The sequence below is a fragment of the Canis aureus genome, chromosome 10 (assembly GCF_053574225.1).
Source record: "Canis aureus isolate CA01 chromosome 10, VMU_Caureus_v.1.0, whole genome shotgun sequence".
Lineage (NCBI taxonomy): Eukaryota > Metazoa > Chordata > Mammalia > Carnivora > Canidae > Canis > Canis aureus.
This window is the reverse complement of record NC_135620.1, coordinates 63,003,026-63,019,463: the sequence shown is the minus strand read 5'-3', so window position 1 is coordinate 63,019,463 and position 16,438 is coordinate 63,003,026. Positions and strand designations below refer to the sequence as shown.

Here is a 16,438-nt window from a genome sequence, read left to right as displayed (position 1 = left end):
GTGGCTCAGTGGTTGAGCATCTGCCTTTGGCTCAGGTCGTGATCTTGGGGCCCTGGGACCAAGTCCCTGCATTGGGCTTCCTGTGAGGAGCCCGCTTCTCCCTCTGCCTATGTCTCTGCCCCTCTCTCATGAATAAATGAGTAAAATCTTAAAAAAAAAAAAAAAAATCTACCAAGAAATTATCAGTGCTTTACACACTGTAAACAAGTTTAACTTCTGGCTATTTAAGAAACAGGGGTGCAGGGGCACCTGGGTGGCTCAGTGGTTGAGCATCTGCCTTTGATTCAGGTTGTGATCCCAGAGTCCCAGGATCGAGTCCTACATCAGGCTCCCTGCAGGGAGCCTGCTTCTCCCTCTGCCTGTGTCTCTTCCTCGCTCTCTGTTGCTCATGAATAAATAAAATCTTAAAAAGAAAAAAGAGTTGCAGGTGTACCCCAACACTGTGGAAGCCCCTACACTCCTCTGTAGATTGTACACTTCTAGAGGCAAAGTCTCATTCTTGGTTAAAGCCAGTACTTAGCAGCCTGAGCAGCATACTCACCAGTAAACACTAAACTAAACCAAAGCATGTGACCAGCCTAGAATTTTCTATTTTACTAACATTCTTGATGCTTTTATTTTTTTCTTCTCAGTGCCTTCCCACTGGCTTCAGAGCTTCCTCACTGGTGCACCACAGCCACAGGCAGGGCTCAGTTCTGCTGTGCTTTTTGTCCTTCCAGTCACACTTTGAACAAAATACATAGGATCTGTGGCTGTACCCACTCTGCTCCCAGGAAGGCATTGTGAAGACAGGCCAGAGGAGCTTCCTTCACGCATTTTGCAACATGAGCCAGTAAAAAAAGAAAGGGGGGGGGGGGGGGCAGGAGGCAGAGGCAGAAGGGAAGAGAAGGCTTCATTCCCATAAATCCATCAACCAGTGCTGATTAGTAGCATACTTAGGTATGGACCAGCCGGAGGTCTCTAGTTTATGATGTGCTTTTTTTTTCCCCCTAACTTGCTAGCATTAAGGTCTTTACCAAGACTTCATTATAACGAAGGGAACACATGCTAACAAGGTCAGGTTCACAATCACAAGGATTAAAACAAACATTTAGAATAATGGCTTATTGTAATTTTCAGGTTCATTCACATTTCCTCTACACCACAGGTTATATTTGTTTTAATAGTAATTTTGACAAGTATCATTAGCATCCTAAACTGTTAGCCCCTGAATACCCCATGCCCCCATCACATTTATTTAGTGTTCACTGAGAATCTATTATTTGCTTAGCCCCTCCCTATAGCTTCATCTCCATCCTCAATTCTTTCTCCAACAAAAGACAGCATCGGATCACCAGGTCTCACTGGATGGCCCTTTGGAGCGTTTAGCAGCAGACCTAGAGGAAAGAAGAAAACCCCCAAGCACAAATGTCTAGTTCCCTCTCTAGCTCTTGGCCCAGCTGGCCTCATAGCAGTCCAGATTCCCAAGTTACAAACTGGTTGGCTCCTTTTTAAACTATTAACTCTTCCCCAACTTCTTGGGAGATCTCAAGCTACAAATCTGAGAAATAATTCACATGAAGGCTTTTAGATTATAATACAGTAGAGTGACTTGAAATTTATTTACATTGTCCTGTCAATATTTTAAAGAACATGAGGTCTCAAATATGGTTTCAGATCTGCTGAGCACTTCTACCTAAGGGCTACCTATCTGTGTTGCTACCACTCTCTCTTTTGTTGTCCCTTAAGAGAATTGAGAAGAAATACTCCAAGAACTATTTCTCAAAGTGTGTTCTGCATAATAGTTCCTCAAGATGTGATGAAAGGGGCACCTGGCTGATTCAGTGGAAAATGCTTGCAACTTTTGATCTTGGGGGTTGTGAGTTTGAGTCCCGTTGGAGGTAGTTTACTAAAAAAAATAAATATACTTAAAATAGATGTAATAAAAAAAATTTCTAAGGACAAATAATTTCAAAAAGGTCAGTTATGCAAAGTTAAATTGGTTTCCTGGGGTTGGGGATGGGAAGTGTGTAGCAATGACCCTTTAATACACTGATATGCACTGTGACCCAAACAAAAGAGGTAAGGAAAGGGAGATGTTGGGGAGGTGGTATGGAAGGAGCAAGAGCAAGAACTTCCCAACTTTTCTGACCTTAGAACCCTTTTCTTGGATGATCATCTAGTAGCTCTGGTGTTGAGGAAGCACATCCTTGGAGGAAACCCTCAAGGCATTCTTAGCTAAGTAACATTTGTATCCTTAATGTGGAGCACCACCCCTGGAGCATAGAACCTGATAAATAGCCAGTAGGAGGGTATGGGAAAGTGAGAGAAACATGCCTTTCTACTAACTCTTGGCTTACCTTCTCAGATTAAACTATAAACTTTTAAAAATTATCACTATCTATTTAAAAACAGAATTGTATTCAATTTTAACATGAAAGTATTCAAGTATTATTTCTAAACTTTCACAACTGAAATCTACTTCTACCACCTGTGTCTATTCCAAAATGTTTTTCTTGATGTAGAAGAATGGTTAGTTTCAATATGTATTTAATATGCTAGACCTAAAACTTGATATCCTTAGAATTGTTTCCAACACTTGATGTTTTTAGACTTGTCATGAAAATACAAAATCACATGCAAAACAGATTTGAAAAAACTTCAGAGCCTAGAAGGAATAAAACTCTCTTAAATATGCTGAGTTTTTAAAGTATAATTTAGTTGTTTTTTTTTAATCCAGCTTTTGCCCTGGTGGTGAAAATCTCTGCCTTCGTAATTTGATCCTAATGTGCGTGCTAATCATTTGTGCTACAAAGTCAACTTCACTGTGGCCATTTTCTTCACCCTTTCCTTTCTTACTGCTCTCCAGAGCCTTGTTGGTACTCACTATTAAATAACACCAGCATCAATTACATTAACCCTTTTAGAGGTCATGGACCTCCAAAGACTGACTGACTAAACATATATTCCTTATTTAAAACTATATTCTCAACAATCTGAATTATAGGGAAAAGGACACAATTATAGTCACATTTAGTAAACTTAATGCCATGATAGACTTGTTCAGACTCAAGGTCTTAGAAGAATCTGTAAAAGGGCCCAGGCATGAATACACGGTAGTCAAGGGTCCCTAGAGTCTGAGGTTTATAACCACCACTTATGCAGACCACATACTCTGCTCCAAATTGTCATTCCAGACCTCTAGTTTGGGGTACGCTGATTTAAAACCAACACCTTCTGGGCACCTGGGTGGCTCAGTCAGCTAAGCTTCTGACTCTCAATTTTGACTCAGGTCATGATCTGGGAGTCCTGAGATCAAGCTTACCTTGGGCTCCGTGCTCAGCAGGGAGTCTTCTGGAGATCCTCTCCCTCTGCCCCTCCCCCCTGCCCAATCTCTCTCTCTCTCTCTCTCTAATAAATAACCCTAAAAAAAAATAAGATAAAACCAACACCCTCCTCTATACACACATACTTTAATGTGAAGTAGTACATACAATCTATGAATTTAAGTGACAGAAAAGTGGTGTCTGAGGTACATTTAATATACTATTCAAACGTAGTAGAGAAAAATGAATGTGCAGGAGGAAATGTACATGCTTTCAACTACTCTGGGCTTGACACTATTTAGGGGACGTTGGGAGATGCCTGGGTGGCTCAGCTGTTGAACATCTGCCTTCAGTCTAGGGTGTGATCCTGGGGTCATAGGATCGAGTCCCACATCGGGCTTCCTGCATGGAGCCTGCTTCTCCCTCTGCCTGTGTCTCTGCCTCTCTCTGTGGGTCTCTCATGAATAAATAAAAAAATCTTTTAAAATAAAAAAATAAGGGAAGTTGGCCAAACTGCCTAAGCCTTCTCAGCCTCAGCTTCCTCATCTATAAAATGGGGCTAACACTGCTACTCCTCCCAGAGTTGTGAGAAAAAAATGAAATTTATCGTATGAGAGCAGATGGGGATTCAGCACAGGGAAACCCCTAGTTAACGACCAGTCATTACTCATTCTCTAGTTGTCTACTCTCGTATTTCATGCCCTCTCCTTCGCCTCAGAGATCACCCATCCTGAAAGCATCCACTCAATGCACATGACTTAAAGCATTACTTGAAATCCAGTTCTGGGTCTTCCATTGCCTATGGGAAACTGCTTGCTATATGTAGGTATCAGTATCGCCTCAAAACTCAGTCCACACAAAATTAAACTCATCTTCCCTTCCCCACATACCGGTCTCCATCTCCACTTGTGATGCCTAGTATAATACCCTTCCTCCATTATATGGCATTCTAAACTGGTTTTATCCCTCTCCTTCATCCCACATACCCAGATAAATCAGGAAAGTCTGTCCTATTTCAATTCCATAATATCTCTTCTCTGTTACCCATTTGGGAAACACTATTGTTTGGTCCAAGATAGTGAGCAGCTTCGTGGGGTGGCATCTGTTTCCCCTTCTCCTACTTTGAGCACAGGCAAGGCTGTCATATTAATCTTCCTTAAATCACTCTGAAAACCCTTCCATGGCTGCCTATTTCCTTCCCGTCAAATATTAATGCCTTCCCTACAAGTACGACCTCTTCTCTCTACTCGGGCCAGGTCTCCTTTGCAGTATGTTAAAGGCTTCCTTGCCTTTATTCAAGCAATTCCTTTCATTGAAATGCCTCCTCTCTCCCTGTTTTCTACTGAAATCTGACTATCCCCCCCACTCTTTCTAAGCCTTATCCTTCAAGGCCAGATCAATGGCCATTTTCAGGTAGCCCACTCACCAACTGGTCCATCTTTTCTTGTTTTCCCCGTTCCCTGAATTCCTAAGCACCCAATTTAGCTCTCATTATTGCTATTTCACCCTTAGCACTCATCTTCCTGACATAATTGAAAATTTTTAGAAGTCAGGGTCCCTTTTCCCAAACCCACACAGGATTTTTTTCAGGGCAGGATTAATATATACAAAGACATCTGACAGATTTAGTTTCCATTAATATCATAATGGTGGAGACATTTTCATGGGTTGTGCAATCTGCTATAAGCCTATGAGACAGGTTTTATAATTGTTCCCATTTTACATCTGGGGAAAGTGAGGAGCCAAATGTTAAAAGAATTTAGTCCAAATAAACCAGCTGGTGAGAAACTGAAATTCAAACCCATGCAGTCTGGCTATACAGCCATTACTCCCATCAGTATAAGAAGGTGTTCAATTCTATGGATTCTAATAGCTCTTCAGGGTAACAGTAGGGAAAAGATATCTTATAAGGAAGATAGAAGGCATTAAAGGAGGATCATTAAGCTGGGGATGGGAAATGAGACACATATAATACACTTTTTTTAGCATAAAAGAAATTTTACACCAAAAATATATTTAAAATTAAATTCTTTTGCTATTATAAATAACACCAAAAGGAAAGATTCTTGCATATAGTATTTATTGTACTTCTGAAGTACTAAATAAGGGATGTCAACTGCTTTTTTATGGCTTTCAATGTATGTCATCAAACAATGTCCCAAGAGAGTCATTTCAATTTATTCAGCAAATCAATAAAGTACACTTGAGTCAAAACCACATGAGCAATTAATATTCTGTTAACTTTTACCAAAGTTGCAGGTGTAAGAGAGTCTCTGTACTTTCAGTTAATTTGATTATCTGTAACACTGAACACATTTACATATTAGTTTACTATTTCGTCTTCTGTAAATTAGCTATTTGTTGCAGAGATGCATTTTTATGAGCTCTTTACATCATAGATTTCCTAAATAATGATGTGAACCTTCAGCTTTTTTATTCTTTATACAAAAAGAAAAAGAAAGAAATTAACAGGAGGGAAAGAAAAAAAAGGCGCTCTCTCTTCCTTCTGTCCCAGTCTATTCCACTCAGTATTATGACTCCTGATGCGTCAGGGAGGGGTGTGAAGAAAAAAGAAAATGTAAGAGAAAAGAGAATAAATGAGTACTGAATAGACAAAAACACATACGGAAGAGGTAGAAAGGAAACTGAGAGCCATAGGGAAGAGTTTATACTAACCCCCAAGATTCTCTTGGGGATCCATGGACTTGGGGGAATATTAATGAGCTACTTCACCATCATTCCAACCTTAAATGGTCTTCTTTATCCTGAAGCTATCCTGACCTCAGAACGGGAAAGAGGCAGTGGGGTGGGTAAAAGAAATAGGGGCTTCACTGGTGGCTAGAGCAGTATTACTGGGAGAACAGGAAGATAATTGTGTGACTTTCAGCTATGAACTGTGAAAAGTCTTATAATGGAGCTATAAGCAAAATGTTAGGAAACACTACAGAGGTGTGACTTCACAGGCAGAAGAAAATGGCAAAACCATGTAACAGGTACTATTGGCTGACATACTCCGTCACCATCCCCACCCTCTGCACTGCTGGCAGATTTCTAATTTTGTTCTAGTGTTGCTCCACCCTCCACTTGACTCCAGGAAATCCTGGTGAGCCTAAGCCAACCAATTACAGGGTTCTTTGCCTCCCCCTTGCTAGAAATTGTTTAGGGATGAGTATGCAGCCCTCCCTATCTCCTCCTACAGGGAAACCACTGGAGGTTGTTGGCTCAGCAAAAGAAGGTCAGAAGAGCCACATCCATCTTGGGATCATGAGGGCAGATAAGGAAGGAGAAGCTGCCTAATTTAAACAATTTAAAAAAAAAAAAAAAACAAAGAGGGAAGTTAGGTCCTGGTTGACATCATCAAGCCATTAAACTAACCAACTTAGTAGACACCCTACCTCTCAATTTATGAGAGATTAATTTTTTAATGTTGTAACTATTTATTTTTTTAAGATTTTACTTATTTGACAGAGACAGAGCACAAGCAGGGAGAGCTGCAGGCCGAAGAAGCAGACTCCCCACTGAGCAGGGAGCCCGATGTGGAGCTTGGTCCCAGTACCCCAAATTCATGACCTGAGCCAAAGGCAGATACTCAACCACTGAGCCACCATGCGCCCCTGTTTTAGCTACTTAGATTTAAGGTTTATTTCTTACACCTGAATCATCCTAAGTGGTTCATAATGAAAAATCTTACAAGATCATCATCATTATCACAATGCTACAAAAAAAAAAGCAAATTTTCATATCTTCACTGCTACTAGAGTAACAAGAAGTAACCATCTATTTCCAGTTTTTCTTCTTGCTATTTTCTTTAACATTATACTAAAGTATCCAGAAATCAAACACTTCTGTTTAACAATTTTCAGTGTATCTAGCAACCTCAAAAATTAGACTAAAAATAGCTTTGAAGAGTTTCCTTTCTAAATAAATGTTCAAATAGTTGTTTGTGAGATGTTATAGAGAACAGCTAAAAAGAGTAATATTATTTTCACATGATAAATAAATTCCAGTGGTTTATCAACCAAATGTTTTTTAAGTAAATTCTATTATACAACTGATACAAAATTAAAAAGGAGTCTATTAGGGAACCTGGGTGACGCAGTCTGTTAAGCGTCCGATTCTTGGTTTCAGCTCAGGTCATGATCTCAGGATTCTGAGATGGAGCCCTGCATCCATGGGGCTCTGTGCTCAGCAGAGAGTCAACTTAAGACTCTCTCCCAGGGTACCTAGGTGGCTTAGTCAGTTAAGGACCTCCCTTCAGGTCAGATCATGATCTCAGGGTCCTGGGATTAAATCCCATGTTGGGCTCCCTGCTCAGAGGGGAGTCTGCTTCTTCCTCTCTCCTCTGTCCACACCCCCCTCTAAAATAAATAAATCTTTAAAAAAGAAAAAAAAAAAAAAGAGTCTATCTCAGGAAAAAATAAACTAAGACCTCCCACACCACCAATGAGCATATTAAAACATACTGAAAAGGGATGCCTGAGGTTGCTCAGTCGGTTAAGCATCTGCCTTCAGCTCAGGTCATGATCCCACGGTCTTGGGATAGAGCCCCAAGTCCAGCTCCCAGAACAGCAGGGAGTCAGCTTTTCCCTCTCCCCCTCCGTCCCACCTGCCCCACACTTGTGCACCTTCTCTCTCTCAAATAAATAAAATCTTAAGAAAAAAAAAACTACTGAAAAGTGCAAATAACTCTCAAAAATCACCTTTTAAACAGTACCAAGTTTGACACAATGCATAAATTTAAAATTGGAACATCATGCTGTGCTAAATTCCAAATAAATAAGAAAACAAAAAGTACTAAAAGGGAAGAAATATTACTGTACCAGAAACTTTAACCATTTCCAGAGTGAATTCCCACAATATAAATAACAATGCCTCTTTAACAACTGAAGTTTTTACCAGTTCAAACACTTTTTCTTTGTAACACTACACATAAAGTCCCATCCATTTGTGCCTGTTATAAAAACATCAGCACTGTAAATCCAACTGGTCCATTATTAGAGTGGACCAGTGTTTTCCCATCCACCTTGACACAGGAACTTACACCTCTTTAATAAGTCCCCTTGCTTCATGTGAGATGTATATCTGCAACATACAAGCTGCTGAAGAATGCTGCTGAAGATGCTATAGAGAATATTCTCTGAAAGTATCCCTTTAAAAAAGTATCATATTGAATCTTAAAATAGCAGAATTGCTAAGGTAGGAGTTCATCCACATCCATCCATGGAAAAAAGAGAACCTTTGCCAATTTGTTCAAATATTTCCTGAGCACCTATTATGTACCGGGGATCAATCTAGCACAGAGAATAACAGCAATGAACAAAAGAGACATGGTCCTACTCTTCGTCAGCTTGGTCTAGCCCAGGGGTCAGCATACTTTTTTTTTTAAGGCCACAGAATAAATATTGACACTTGTAGACTACAACCTTGCTTTGCAGCATGAAAGCCGCCACAGACAATATGTAAATGAATGAGTAGGATCGTATCCCATTAAAACTTTGTGGACAATGAAAGTCAAATTTCATACAACTTGTATGAAATAAATTATCATACAATAATCTTTTGATTTTTTCAACCATTTAAATACACACACACACACACACACACACAATTTTGGCATTCTTAGCTTGCAAGCCATATAAAAAACAGGTAGCTGTCCAGATTTGGCCCATGGACTATAAAGTTTTGCCAACTCTCAGGCCAGACAATATCAATTGTATAATTATTTGTTTATTATTTTAAGCATTCAAAGGGAAAATACTTAAGGCTATGAGAATTTATTGAGGAGATGTGGCCTGGTTTGAAAGATCAGGGGAGTCTTTTCCAAAGAAATGACTGGAAGGCTAAAACTTAAGAGTAAGTAGCCAGCCAAAGGCCAGGAAGAAAACAAAGAATCTTCCAAACAAATGAATAGCAAGTGGGAAAGGTCCTAAAGGGAGAAGAAATACAATCTACTGAGGAGTCTGTGAGGTTGGAGCACAAAGAGTACGATGCCTGGCATAAGAGGACAATGACGCTGGAGAGTGGGAGACCAGCCAACAAGGAGTCTTGTTGGTTAAAGTCAGAGATTCTGGTCTTTGTCCTAAAGGCCATCAGAAACCATTAAAGGGTTTTAAGCAGGAGAGGGACACAACCAACTCTGGATTTTTTTAAAGATCACTAAGAGTACAGTACAAAGAAAAATTTGAAGGGGGCATGAATAATACAGGGAGATCTGTAAGCAAGGTTCTGGCCAGATGATGGAGGCTTAGACTGGGGTGCTGGCAGTTGAATTTAGGAGGTAAAAGAAGCAAAACGTGGTGATTAGATGAGAAGAAATGAAAAGTAGGCTCCTGTATGCCTCAGTTTCCAGCTTTCACACCAGGATATTGGTATCCTTCAGTGAACCAGAGATTCTGAAAAAGATGTGTGTGTGTACAAATTTTGAGTTCAGTTTTTGACAAGCTGAGTTTGAGCTGCCTCTAAGATATTCTAGTGGAAGTGCTAAGTCATCAGCTGGATATTAGGATCAGAGGCCAGAACAGAGTTTCTTTCAATCCAGTAATTCATTTTGGGAATTGTCAGCATACAGACTGTAATTGAAACCATAAGAGGGGATGAAGTTACCTAAATAAAGGTATGTTCTCCATGGTTTTCAACCTTGGCGGCAGAGAAGAATCACCGGGGAAGCTTCAAAAAATTGTGATGCCCACGCAGTGACCTAGAACCACTGAAATCAGAATCTCTGGGAGTAGGACCCAGGCATTACTGTTTTATTTTGTTTTTAAGGATTTTATTTATTTGACACATAGAGAGAGCACAAGCAGGGGGAGAGGCAGAGAGAGGAGGAGAAATGGGCCCCACACTGAGAAGGGAGCCCAACGCAGAGATGCAGGGCTTGATTCCAGGACCCTGGGATCATGACCTGAGCTGAAGGCAGAGGCTTAATGGATCAAGCCGCCCAGGCATTAGTGTTTTTTTAAGTTCTCCAAGTGTTTCTAATATACAGCCAAGGTTGCAAAGATAAGACTTAAAACATTAAGAATTAACTGTACTACAAAAAAAGCAAGAGATTAAGAGTAGGCTTCTAGTCCCAGCTACATCACAACATATTTCTCTGACATCAGACTACTTCATAGCTTCTCAGTTCTAGTTTAGCTCAACAGAAAAGTGAGACAGTAGGACTGGTTTATCTCTAATATCCCCTAAAGTCCCAAAAATCTGAGCCAAAGTTACAACATGGAAATATTTTTCTTCTTGGAAGGTGGGAGGTGGGGGCAGGAGGGGGTGGAGGGTTATATGCAAAAACAGCTATTAACCAATTACCAGTAGCATAATAGAGAATGTATTTTTATAAATAATTATCCTCCCAAGCCAATAACATTTCTAAATGATAGGATGAACACATCAAATAGTATTTGGTAGTATTTTTAAGCCTGGGAACATTCTAGCCAGACTACTTTTGCTATAGTATGTTGTTCCACAGCTAGAAACTGCAGGAAGTTCAAAATGGTGGCATGACTTTAACTTGGAAATTCCTTAATTCAGAATTGTATTGAGTGGATCTTTTTTTTTTTTTTTTTTTTTTAAGATTTTATTTATCCATTCGACAGAGAGAGAGAAAGCATAAGCATGAGGAACAGCAGAGAGGATCCAGCCCCATTTCCAGTTCCCGAAATGAGACTGGATCCCAGCGCCCTGGGATCATGACCTGAGCCTAAGGCAAAAGCTTCACAGACTGAGCCACCCAGGTGCCCCAGTGGAACTTTTCTAAAGACAGAGTAAGCTGCAATGTAAGATTTGGGAAGCATGCATGTGAACACAGGAACACAGAACTGCGATCCAGAAACCAGGGTTAAAGTTTGGATCTGTCACTCGGTAGTTGACTTCAGCCAAGTTTCCCAACCTCCAACTCCTAATTTCCTCAGCTGTAAAATGAGAGTAGAGTCAACTTCGGAATTACTATAGAAATTAATACCTGAAAATGGCTGTGGAAAATAACTGTACAAAAAGCATTACCATTTTTACATTATTTTCCAATTTTAACAGTAACTTTGATTTACATATTTTGAGGAGTGGGTCTTCCATACTAACAGCAGAGCACTCAGAAGTAGGAAAAAAACAAAACAAAACAAAACACATCTTCATGTCATGACTTTTTAATCCCTAGTTGTACCAAGTCTACTTTCCTGGACATATTTTAATGGAACAATTTAGTTTCTGTTGGGAAATCCCATCACACTCTTCAAATGCCATTTTTATCATCTGACTCCAAATTCCACAAAGTAGATGGAGACTACAGTATTATTAAAATCTGTTAAGGAACAGTTAACATACTCAAAAGTTAACCAGTATTAGTGAACCACTTGGCTGTTTTTTATTACTCCCTCGACAAGATGTAAGAGCTAGAAAAAGACAGTTAAATTTATAGCTCTCAGTTTGAGGACCATGGGACAAGACAATAGACAAGCACTATTTCTCCTAAAGTCAGACAGACAAGAGGCGGTTTGTTCAACCAGAAAGATACTCCTCTATCTTTCTCACAATTTCTAAGGTTAGAACCAAAGGACACAGAACTTCAGAGCACTTGCAAAATCTCCTGGCCTCCAAAGCACTGCTGTGAGAAATAATGATCTAGCCATTAACGACAAAGACTTACGGCAATTTGCTAAGTAATCTTTGGAAAGCCTGCTTCATTCAAACGGGTTTGTCAATGGAAAAGAACATTTCATAAATCTGAAGATTTACAAGTGAACTTTGAAGTTTAACATTACAAGAATAGAAATTATGTCAGGTTATAACAGAACAAACGAATTATGGAGAGTTGGGAATAAATTTTAAGAGTCTTAGGGAAGATTAGTGCTGTAAAAAGAAACTCAAGACTATCTCACTTTTATGTTCCCTTCAAAGAGATTTTTAGGCAAAGGCTATCATGTGTTTGGCTTGTTTTGAGCAGCTACTAATATTAGCAAATAACTCATAGTGGTCACTAATAAAAATCATAATTAAGAATTCTATAAGAGCCCTGACTCACTAGATATTCTTAAGATTCTTAGATGTACATAACTGATACAGCACAAATTATTCTGCCAATAATTTGCTCCTTCCGCAATGACATGCAAGTTAGTATAGAATGTGACACTTTCCTTTGATCTAAATCCTAAAACAGGGTAATTATTTTGATGGCAAATTATGATATCCAGACACTGCCAAGAAAATGAAAATAATACCAGGACAGGCTAAAAGAGATGAAACAGTTGGGAAGACCATAAACTCTTTCATGAGAGTCTACAACATAGCAAGAGACTAGGAGGAAAAATAAATTACATTTCAAAAGTGAATCGCTACTACAAAAAGGAAACGTACTATATTTACATTGATAAAACCTGCCAGAGCTTTAAAATTGCTGACGATACCACTGAGAAAAGCTAAGCTGAACTGCAGAGTACCCCGAAGCACGTTGTTTTGATGTGCTGTGCAGGTTATCATTAGAGTTTGCAGACAAGCTTTTTAAAGATGTTACAGCCACTGCTCCAGCTAAAATACAGGCATTGAGCAGAGCACCAGGAGAAAAGGAAAATCCTGCTCAATTTTGCAAACTGATGGTACCATTGACAGAATAGGAAGGAACGTGGGAAAGGCAGGTCAGTTTTAACTTAAACAGTTCAAATTTGAGCTTCAAAGAGGATAGCTTGGTAGAATTAGTCAACCAGCCTATGGAAGTGAAAACAGCACATGGGTCAGGGCTGGACTCATATTCAATGCTACTTGCAGCCAGATGCTCAAATGTGTGTACATAATTCTGTTTACTGAATATTGCTGAGCAACTATTCTGTACAAGGTATATAAGAGTGAGGCACTGCAATGGATACAAAAACGAGGAAAACAAAAACAGTTCCTATACTCAAGAAGCTTACAGTCCAGTAGAAGGGATGAAAAGAAACCTATTCTGCCTGAAATTACCACTGAGGCCTCCAAGAGAGGTTCAAAGTGATGCGAAGTTGCATTCCTATTTTGTTTCAACATAATATATACAGATATATTATTCTAAAACCAGAAATACTCCTGAAAGGGGCATTTAAATGCCAGTAGACTGGTAACATTTCACAAATGAAAAATGATGCCAAAATCTCAAATTGGGGAAAAAAAAAAAAAAAGAGGAGCTCTTTGGCACAAAACCTGCTCCTCAATGCTCCACTGAACACTACAAGTCCCTAAAGCTGAACTTAAAGGCATATGACTGCTGTCAATTGGATATAGGAATCTAGAGGAAAAAAAAAAAGCATCCCTGAGGGTGCATGACATGCATCTTGTCTGTAAAACGTGGCATGAAGGAAACAGTGACTACAAGAGGAGGAAAAGGCAAAGAAAACGTATGTGACAGCATTCTGAAAAGTAAGATGTGGAGCTAGTCAAATGCAAGACCTATGATTAAAGCAGAGTTTTGGTCCAGCGTTCCTCCCTCCCAATTTTAACTGTTCACACACTGAACAAGCCATCTACAAACTATCAATAATTTCCTGCCTTAAAGGCATTTCACCACCAAAAGAGGATGTAAGGTAGCCCAGCTCTTAAAAGAAAAGCAGTATGAAAACACCTTTTTATTGAAAATAATATGTAAGTAAATGTTAGATGAATAGCACTCAATTAGATTCCCCCTCCCCCAAAACTCCCTAACCAGTGGAAAGGTATTGTATAATCCCACACCTTTAACTGTTAATATGAAAACCCTGGTCTATCGACCTCTGCTCCATACCACCAACCACACATAGTTTTCTTTGCTATTCCAACTAAATAGGAAGGTTTAACTAACTAAACCAATCAGCCTGACTGTGATCCTAGTAGGGGAGGGGAAAAAAAAAAAAAAAAACCAGTAAGCAAACACCCCCCCCCCAAAAAAAGAACTGGACAAATGGGTTGGATACTTGATAAAACATAAATGTCCTCCATTCATCTGCAATTCTAGTCATTTTCTAACAGATCTCAGATTTTCAGAACAAGTATGCAGGTTATTTAAAACTGAGTTATATATAGTCATTTAGCAGCAGCAAAACACTTCTGGCATTATCACAGATGCTCGATCTCCGGAGGAATTTTTTTTTTTTTTTCCAAACTAGCATTTTTTCTTCACCAAGAACCAACCAGCCTTTATTTCCAAAAACAAGAGCCCTTGTCTCCCCCAAAACAAACAAACCAAAGACCACAGTTAAATTCTACGCTAATGAAACTGTGAGATTACATCCCAGGCGTTGTCAGAGCCTATTTTTCATACACCACCGCCAGACAGTTTGATGCAGTATTCCTGATTGCTTTTTATCGTATTTGTAAATACACTCACTAATCCACTAAATTAGGTAATTTACAAACAGGTCCTCTCAGTTATTAGTGGCCAGCAGTCAAGTTCCATTACATTTGATCCTTATACAGTTGTCTAAACATTTCCATCCAGGTTCAAGGCTCGGATCGGCAAGGGAGAGGGAGGTTAGCGAAATTTGGATGGGGGCAGGGTGGAAGCTGGGAGAAATCTCTGCATCTCAGCCCTCAGCGACAACATTCAGCCAGTGCCCACAGAAAAACTAAATTCGGCACCTCTTCCTCCTGTTACACTGGCAACAAAGAGGGAGTTTCCGTAACGCTCCCGTCCCCCCCCCCCCCCCCAGGTGCCCAATCTCCCGCCCGGCTTAGGGGCAGCGCTCCCGCAGGGGCCTCGGGTGCGGAGGCCGCGGAGCCGCGGAGCCGCGGGTCGGGGCACGGGGGTGGGGCGCACGCCGGCCGCTGGGGTCCGGGCAGCGGGCGGTGGAGGGGCTCGGAACGCGCTCCAGCACTTGGACCCGGGGTCGGGGGCCACGAGCAAGGGGCAGGACGGATGCCTGATGGAGCAGACACCGCAATAAGATGGCAAAGGGGTGAAGAGCCCACGCTGGGGGGCACCCCGCCTGGGGGCACAGCACGCAGCCGGCGGATGGGGAAGGGGAGACTCCCAGGGGATGGGAGGAGAGGCGCCGGGCCCGAAGACGGGGACCGGGTGCCGCCTGGGGCACAGCAGCGGGCAGGCGCCCGGGCCGTCTCTACCTGCAGGCGGCGGGACGGGCCGCTCAGGTGTGACTGGGAAGAGGAGGCCAAGTCGGGAAGGCGCCCGCAGAGCCGGGGGGAGGGGGGGGCGCAGAAGCGGCCGCGGGGGCACCTGCGGGGGCACCTGCGGGAGGGGGGCACCTGCGGGAGAGGCGCCCTCCGGAGTGCGCGGGGGGCTGAAGGGGCGCACGGGCGGGGGAGGCATCCGGGCGGGCGGCCGGGAGGCGGGAGCCCCTCACCTGCGCGGCGGAGGAGGCGGAGCTGCAGCAGCCCATGGCGGGGCCGGAGGAGCCCGGAGGCGGCGCCCGGCGCGCAGCTACGCCCCGGAGCCCCTCGGCATGCGAGCCGGCGGGCGCCCGGGGAGGGCGCGGCCTGGCCCCGCACGGCGCGGCGGCTCGGGCGGCGGCGGCTCTGGCGGCGGCGGCTCGGGCGGCGGCGGGGCGCTCAGGACGCGGCGCGGCTCGGGGCGGGCGCCGGCCACATCCCCCGGCGGCGGCGGCGGCGGCGGCGGCGGCGGCGGCTGCGCGGCTCCTGCTCCGCTCCTGCTGCTGCAGCTGCTCCCCAGCGGAAAGGGGCGGGCGGCGGCGGCGGCGGCGGCGGCGCCTCCCCCTGTCCCCCGCCTCCCGCCTCCCGCGCCCAGTCCCTCTCCCGCTCCCTCTCCCTCTCCCGGGCCGCCGCCTCCTCCGCGCCGCGCGCGTCTCCCATCAGACTCCCCGCCCCCAGTGCAGCGCCGCGCCGACAGCCGGGCGGCGGCGGCCCCAACGAGCCCGGGCCTTTCGGCGCGCGTCCGAGCCTGCGCAGCGCCGAGCCTCTTTGGCGGTGGCACCGAGGCACGGCGCTGCCTCGGAGCGGGAGGGCGCCGGGGGCTGTGGCGCTTCCGGACCCGGCAGGCTCCGGCGAGGCTCGTGCACTCCTCGCTCGCCCTGCTGCTGGGCGCGCAGCCCGAAGACCCCGCTGGCACCTCCCTGCTTCCGCGGTGGCTTCTTGGCCCGAGAGGAAAGTGTACACACTCAACCTTGCCTGGTGACGGAGTGGGTGGTAGACGACGGGGAGAGACCTGCATCTGTTGCTGCTGGCCCCGTTTT

At 43.2% G+C, this 16,438-nt stretch overlaps 1 protein-coding gene across 1 annotated transcript in view; it reads right to left on the bottom strand.

The window, feature by feature from the left end:
* The window catches only part of SLC44A1 (solute carrier family 44 member 1), a 191,948-nt gene extending 176,200 nt beyond the window's left edge, over window positions 1–15,748 (bottom strand). Inside the window, exon 1 of the mRNA XM_077912771.1 lies at window positions 15,593–15,748. Coding sequence (XP_077768897.1) covers window positions 15,593–15,628 — 36 coding nt within the window. The 5' untranslated portion in view covers window positions 15,629–15,748. The remainder of the gene's footprint in view (window positions 1–15,592) is intronic.
* Window positions 15,749–16,438: the final 690 nt, after the last annotated feature.